The 7,808-nt window shown below is 37.7% G+C and overlaps 1 protein-coding gene across 1 annotated transcript; it reads right to left on the bottom strand.

The window, feature by feature from the left end:
* Positions 1–748: 748 nt before the first annotated feature.
* slc16a7 (solute carrier family 16 member 7) lies at positions 749–4,109 on the bottom strand. Its single transcript, XM_038723548.1, has 5 exons — positions 3,988–4,109; positions 3,554–3,784; positions 3,258–3,401; positions 1,542–2,405; positions 749–1,440 (listed from the first exon to the last, which is right to left on the bottom strand). The coding sequence occupies exons 2-5, from the start codon at positions 3,768–3,770 to the stop codon at positions 1,235–1,237; spliced, it is 1,431 nt and encodes a 476-aa protein (XP_038579476.1). The 5' UTR covers positions 3,771–3,784; positions 3,988–4,109; the 3' UTR covers positions 749–1,234.
* Positions 4,110–7,808: the final 3,699 nt, after the last annotated feature.

The raw sequence follows: 7,808 nt of genomic DNA, 5'->3' as shown, positions 1-7,808 counted from the left end.
TAAATTTCCTTCTGTTCATTCACTTAGCATTTTGTTAGCATTTGTAAGCATTCTTACTTTAAAGCATTTTTTCCACACCTGCTAAAACCTTTGCACACTACTGTATGTATATTTTTATACTATATACAGTTTGACCTGTGGTGGGCTGATGTGCATAAGATCACCAATTGTATCTGCTGTCAGGTTTTTTCTCTGTGGTTGTTGATATCTTAGAAATTAGTTAAGTGCCAGCTAAAAATATGCATACAAGTAAAAAAAAGCACTGGCCTGTAGCTATGGTAAATGTGTCTGTGTTACATGTACAATACTTTTTATGTCACTGAGGTTAAGTAAAACATTTCAGCTCTTCCCCTACACATGCAAATGCAATCTTATTAAATGCATATAGGGTTCTCAAACTTATTTAAAACTTAAATGTTAAAACATTTCCATAACTTCATACTCAACTTTTATTGACTGTACTAAAGCGATGCTCCAGTGAAAAATCTCCAAGACACTGAAAATGTATTTTACTGTAGGCTTGAATAATAAATAAAGATGTTTTCTCTGAAAAGTGGAAGTTAAATTTATAGGCATCATGAGGCGATTTCAGTGAATATATTTTAAGAGAGCTAGTGTGTAGTCTTTACAACAGATAATAGCTGGGCCCTTGGCAACCCATTCATAATATCTACCAGCCCATGGGAGGGTCACAACCCAGATTTTAGTAAGCAATTCTGTAAGGAATCAAACCACCGATGAAGAAGCCTGTGGTTTAATTGCAGTTTAATAGGAAAGATGTGTTGCACCTGAAGTTTTCACATGATGGTGTCCAGTGCCATCTAGTGGTAAGAAAATAAATAATAAACAATCTCCAGGTCCGTGTTGAGGGTTTTGTTATTTCATATCAGCCGCTCAGGAAAATGTGTTTTTATTCAGCCAGTGAAGAAAAAAAGTGGAACCATATTAGTTCATAGAGCCATTACGAAAAATTGTAGTGGTAGGAACAGCAGAATTTCTGGATGATATATGAATGAAGGCCATTACAGTTCCAGAGTTGCAGTAAAAAAACCATTCATAAAATAACCATTATAAACACAAATGTTGATCTGTAGATATGTAGGAAAAGACTCCAACAAACTCATCCAAAGCTAAAATACTGTACTACTACTGTATATCCTGCTGTAAAACCTCTGCAGTGTCATATTCCCACATCCACTAAAATAATCATAGTCAGCAAGTTAATTCATTTGTTTCATGTGCTGCTATCGTTCGGGGTCATTTTAAGTTGTTCCGCCTCTTCACAAGTCCTCATCTCAGCCACAATCTGCCTCCGCTCCTCATCCAGTTTCTTGTAGTTGTAGTAATGCATGATGAAGAAAAATATGCCAGGCACCAGCATAAACACTCCACATGCGTAGTACATATATTTATATTCCCCGAATATATCAACTAGAGCTCCTGAAAGACAAAATGCACACTTCATTGTTCACCAATTTATACATTCATAAACTGAAATAAAAAAAAAATTAAAACAATCCTAGTCTCCAATATTGATTTACCTGAAATTGGAGGTCCAAGAAGCACTGGTCCACACTCGATAATGGTAACAAGTCCAACAGCACTGGAGAAGCGATGAGCTCCAACAAGGTCCATCAGAACTTCAAAGAGCAGTGCAGAAACCATCCCAAACGCCAAACCAAAGAATATAGCATAAACAACTAGACCCACATATCCATTTGCCAGTGGGCATAAAAGGTGGCACACACCATTGTATGAAACTGCAAAACTGAAAAAGTACTGGATCCGTGGCCTGATCCATTTTGTGTTGCCTATGAGCCCAGTTGCTGGTCTGATAAACATGTCCACCAGAGCAAAAATAGAGAGCAAGAAAGCTGCTGAATATTCATCAATCCCTTGATGTTTGGCGTATGGAGCCAGAAAAACCACAGGCGCGAAAAAGCCAAAAAACATGACTATATTACCAATGAGATAAATTAGGAAGCCCCGGTGTCTGAAAAGTGACAGATCTATGAATTTGTGCACAAAGCCATGACTCCTACTCTCATTTTGGTTTTCCTCAGTCAGAAGGTTACCTGACTGTGCACTGCTGTCTGCAGTACCCACTTCCTCAGCTGCTTCCCCGTTACACTTTGGTGGGTCAATCTTTCGTTTGGGTTGGGCATTTTTGTTGACTGGTCTCATCAAAGCACCAGCTACACAGCAGTTCAAAACAATGGATCCCAGAACGAGAAAGCTCCCTCTCCAGCCAAAAGAATCAAACAGAAACTGATTGAGAGGAGCCAGAGTGAACAGAACAACTGGACTTCCTGTCATAGCGAGCCCGTTCGCCAGTGGCCTTTTGACCTGGAAGTAGGTACCTATGATCGTTAGGGCTGGCTGTAGGTTGAAGGCGAGGCCAAAACCTGTTGAAATAAGATAAAAAATAAGATGATCCATAAGCATAACATAAATAGTGGATTATGCTTGGATTATATGTATATAAAGTAAAAATCTGTGATGCTGATGTTGCATTAGAAATTAAAATGTAAAGACAAATGTTTAACGTTGCAAAGGTTTACTAAAATGCTGATAGAGATTGTACAAAGCTTGGCCAATAGCCCAAGCCCAAACAACCTTTTGGACTGAATTGTGAGACACTTTATTTTAAATAGACCAAATAATAAATTGATGAATTGAGAAAATAATCTGCACATTAATCAGAAATAAAAAATAATTGCTAATTCCATACCTAACTATCATTTTTAACATTATATTTTACATCCATAGTGGCCGGATTCCAAGATAAAATCAGGCAACTAGTTATTTTCTGTCACACAGTAGGAGGAGCATCTCTACTAGATTAAAGTTTAAAGTCTGAGAGGCTTGTTTGCTCACTGTTCTGCATAATCATGTGGTCTAGCATGCGTGTGTGCACATGGGGATTTTCTAAATGCCTGATTTAATAAGGTCTAACCCAAGTCTATGTATTGTTATGATTGCACCATTTTAACAGGGCATTGATATTTCATTGTGTTTTGAGTAAAATCTTTACACATGGCACAGAATGACCCGACTCAGTTGCACAAACACTGGATTGGCCCTGATAATCGAAAAACTCCTCCTGAATGTGAGTTACGCCACAACCACCGTCCTCTTGTGTCAGCCAGTCACAACCAAGCAACGTAAAGCAAACATTACAAAGAACAGCAGCGTGAAATTCCTCAAAATCTAAATAAAGTCTAGCTTATCCAAAATGGTAAAATAATATTATTTACCTCCAATTACTCCGATGCAAAGATACAGATGTATGATAGTACTGCCAAAAGAAGCAAGCACCATGGCAGCGCTAACCATGACCCCACCGACCATAACCACAGGTCTGCTGCCATAGCGGTTGACAAGTATGCTGCTCACAGGTCCTGTATAGAAGAGAGAAATATCTTATCTTTTTGATACCTTCTTTCATTGAAGGTTTAAAATGGAGACAAAGAATTGATAAATTTACTTTACTTCGTCAAAATGTTCATGGAATATGCTGTCAAATTTTTTAAACTGTATAATGGATACTGACCTCCTGCATACATAGAAGCGAGCATCACAGAGGACAGCCAGGCAATCTGACTGTAGGAAACTGAAAAATATTCCTGAATTTCCTTAAAGTAGATGGTGAGGGACTTGGGGAAGGCATAGGAGAATCCTATGGAGATGAAAGCACTGAAGACGACAGCCCAGCCCCAGCCTCCATCTGGTGGGGTGTAGCTTAGATTGGTTGCTGCTGCAGGGGGCATGTTCCATTCACCGGCTGGGTAGTGAGAACAGTAAAAAGAAATCAACAGAGTATAACGACTGCACATTTTCAAAGCAATGGTATATGATCACATAATGCAGAACTTGTCTCTATATCTTGCTGCAAAAACCAACTGCCCTTCAGGGACAAGTAAACCTTGAAAGTTGAAGTTTACCTAATACATACATTCTACATATCACAATATCACAAGAGCTCACCTCTGCACTATCCTTGAAACCGTATTGCCCAGGCTACGAACCCTGTTGTTCTACCAGGCTGTGGTTTTTTCCCTCTGAGAGACCCTGCTGTAAGGCCTTTGATCTCATCACGTGTGCTTGCATAATAAATGCAAGTGACCACACACAAACAAAGCAATAGCCCTGCTATAGACTGATCTCAGGACATATGATTGGAAAAGCTAAAATTAAAATCAGAAAAGGCTAAGTACTAATGTCTGTCAAGTAAAAATGCAACCTTTTGTTTTTAATCTGTTTTAAAAGTTTTGTGTGTTTTGCTGAGGCACTTTGTAGTCTGTGTGTGTTTGTTTCTGCTTGTGTGCAAGTGCTGGGGGTGATAAATGGATAAAATCATGTATCACGCTATTTCATGAAAATATATTCATGCCATGAAATGGTCAATTTCACAGAAATTCAACTATTTAAAGATAAAATAAGCAGATTGGAGTGTGTTTGGTTAATGTAGTGAATTAAATACCTGATATATCAAGGTACTTCATCACACTGCCACAGAAGTCATATTAATGCACTATTGTCATAAAGTAGTCTTGCTCATTAATTCATCTCCAGCAATGGTCTAATACAACCACTGGTTGACAATGTCATATTGAATTCCTTTTAGCTGCTTAGGTTTCACTGTCAGACTGTCATTGCTTACTGGGACATTGAATTTAACCGAGCCATTGTTACAGTATAATGTTATTAACACCTGCTTTTCCCACTATGACACATCAAAATGTGTGCTGTCAAAAGGTTCTATTGAGGAGACCAAGGCACGTCAAGGGCTACATCCAAAATATTTTCCACTTTTCTTGACTTTTCCTGTACACAAAAAAATTTGTGTTCTCACAAGGCTGAAAACAGTACAGGGTGTGTGTCATGAAAGACGTCTTTGATGATATGCTAAGTGTTTCTCCATAGAGAGCGGTAATTTTGAAACAAGAAGTTTTCTGTCCATATTCTGAGATAAATTAGTATCTGCGTCTGCCCAGGCTAAAAAGACCACCTCATCATTTTAAGAGACAACTTGTTTTGTTAGCATTCACCCAACAAAACAGTTGGGTATTGGCAACAGATGTGCTGTCAAAGCCTCGTGGGAGCTTTGGTTGTTGCTGTCTTTTATCTTCATTAAAATGATGAAGCACTCAAATTGTGTTAGCCATTACACCCATTTAGATTGGAATATGAACATAAAACCCAGTATCACTTTTCAGCTATTCAGAATGAAGAAGAATCATGAAAAAGGCTTATATAAATATTGCTAGCCAACAGTGATGGAAAGTAACTAAGTACATTAACTCAAGTACCGTACTTTTTGAGGTAAGCTACTTGTACTTAAGCATTTCCATTTTCTTCTACTTTCAGATTGATAAGATAAAACATAATAAATTCTGATGACTGAATGACTATTATATTATAGATTAAGATTAGACTTTCTTGATCCCTGGGCTGACACTGAGTACAGGTTTTTGATGGGTGACTTTGACACATGGTGTGAGCAGAACCATCTGCAGCTCAACGTGACAAACACTAAGGAGCTGGTTGTGGATCTAAGGATAGCCAAGGCACCAGTGACCCCTGTTTCCATCCAGGGGGCTAGTGTGGACATTGTGGAGGATTATTAATACCTGGGAGTGCACACTGACAATAAACTGGACTGGGCCTAGAACACCCAAGCCCTCTACAGGAAGGGTCAAAGCCGTCTCTTTTTTCTGAGGAGGCTGAGGTCCTTCAAAATCTGCCAGACAATGCTCAGGATGTTTTATGAGACTGTTGTGGCCAGTGCTATCCTATTTGCTGGTGCATGCTGGGGCAGCATGTTGAGGGTAGCGGATGCTAACAGACTCAACAAACTGATCCGCAAGGCCAGTGACATTGTGAGGGTGGAGCTGGACTCTCTGTCGGTGGTGTCAGAGAGGAGGATTCTGTCCAAACTACATGTCATCTTGGACAATGTCTCCCACCCACTTCATGATGTGCTGCTCAAACACAGGAGCACTTTCAGTGTAAGACTCATCCACCAAAATGTACCACAGAGCACCACAGGAAGCCGTTCCTGCCTGTGGCCATCTATGACTCCTCCCTCTAAGTGGCTGACACTTAGAGGCTGACACTACTGCTATTTATTCAGTATTACTGTTCATCATAATAATTCTTTAATACCATATTGATTCTTTAATAATGTAAATATAGTAAATACCCACACTCGTTTATGTTTTTCTTTATATCTTATATTTATACTCTCATATTTATATACTCTTTGTTCTACCTACTTTCTATTATTATTTTTCTATTTCTGATGCCTTGATAAGTGTGCAACTGTGACAAAAGAATTTCCCCTAGGGGATCAATACAGTGTTTCTGATTCTGATTCTTAAAATTAGTTACATATTTACCAGCTGCAACCTTACAGTGATGCTTGCACAATCAATCATTACTTTAATTAATCTAAAATTGGCTATTCTTCATAATAACTTTCCCTACATACAAGTGTATTTTGGTGCTATTATCTTTGTGCTTTTACATAAGTAACATGCATGACTTTTACTTGTAACAGAGTGTTTGTGGCAGGGGCTTGTATAGACATTTCAAACACCTGGAGCTTAGCCCTGAAGAGAGGAAGTGATATGTGTGCTTTTTTTTAGAACTGATTAATGAATTAGCTAATGGTATCTTTATACAGTACTCTGGGTTTGATTTAATCCAGGTGAATCCAGGTGAAAGACTTCATAAGTGACATTTCATAAAGTGACTAATGCAGAAAGCATAGGCCTATAATATTGGATACCGTACTACTAAATGATATGACTTCGGCTTTCTACTAAATGACCTAATTAAAAAGTGCATTTTCTGTGTGCATACTCTGACAGCTGTTGACTTCACACTTTTCACTTATACAAACATCTTAGAGGAAATATCCATCTGAAGTTGACAAAAGTCAGTCACAAAATTAACAAGGTTTTTGACAACTAATGTTGTGTTTTAATTTTACACTGCGTGTTTCTTTTGTTCTACATGTGCTTACAATATGTAATAGTGAAAATAGTGATAAATATATACTAAAACTTAAAGGGAACAAAAAAGCCACTAGGGGGTGTCAAAAAAACTTAACAAAATACAACTCAACAAACTAACAGAGCATAATTCTATAACTGAAAATGAGGGTGAAATAAATACTATAACAGGATCCCCAACTAAACATGGGGTAGCACTGACCTCTAGTGTGTTTTTACAGAAAATACAACATGTGCAGTAAAGGGGTACCCCAGTCATATTGGCCCTTCTCCTTAACTTTGAAATGATGCACAGTTGAAACTCTAGATTTACAAATTCCACTAATTTAGTATTTTCAAAATTGTTAGGCTAGTATTAATAAGTTTAGACAGTTCTTAATTTTCATTAAAATAACTTAACTGACTACAATATCTACATGCAGCCTAATATGACATTTTGTATTTAAAGTGTTTCTTTCTTTCTTCTTTAATCATTGAATCATCATAATAGTGCACAAGTCAATGCTGCGCTGTTTTTTATAGAGCCAGGGAACGCTATTTAGACATTAGGAAATCTTTTCATAATGTCTAAAGAAAATTATTTAATTTCAGAATTGCGTGAAAAGCGTTTTTAATATATTTAACATCGTACGTTACACTCGCCATTAAACCAAATGTTGTTAATACAATGTCATATATTATAATTGGCTATTATAAGTTTACTCTTCATAAATGAAATAATATTCAACGGGACTAGTACTCTAACCCCCACTAACACCCCCGTGGATAACGTTAGCCTGCTTCTTCCAC

Source organism: Micropterus salmoides, unplaced genomic scaffold, assembly GCF_014851395.1.
Source record: "Micropterus salmoides isolate LMB-PRFRI ecotype aquatic unplaced genomic scaffold, ASM1485139v1 Ms_hic_scaffold_16, whole genome shotgun sequence".
Taxonomy (NCBI): Eukaryota; Metazoa; Chordata; class Actinopteri; order Centrarchiformes; family Centrarchidae; genus Micropterus; species Micropterus salmoides.
This window is presented reverse-complemented; position numbering and strand designations above follow the sequence as displayed.

What these genes read in the sequence shown, in the direction of transcription:
- slc16a7 (XM_038723548.1), bottom strand. Translation starts at nt 3,770, where the DNA reads ATGCCCCCTGCAGCAGCAACCAATCTAAGCTACACCCCACCAGATGGA. An exon ending in CGCTTCTATGTATGCAGGAG is followed by an intron (nt 3,402 to 3,553) that starts GTCAGTATCCAT and finishes TCTTCTATACAG; the next exon opens with GACCTGTGAGCAGCATACTT. An exon ending in TTGCATCGGAGTAATTGGAG is followed by an intron (nt 2,406 to 3,257) that starts GTAAATAATATT and finishes TTATTTCAACAG; the next exon opens with GTTTTGGCCTCGCCTTCAAC.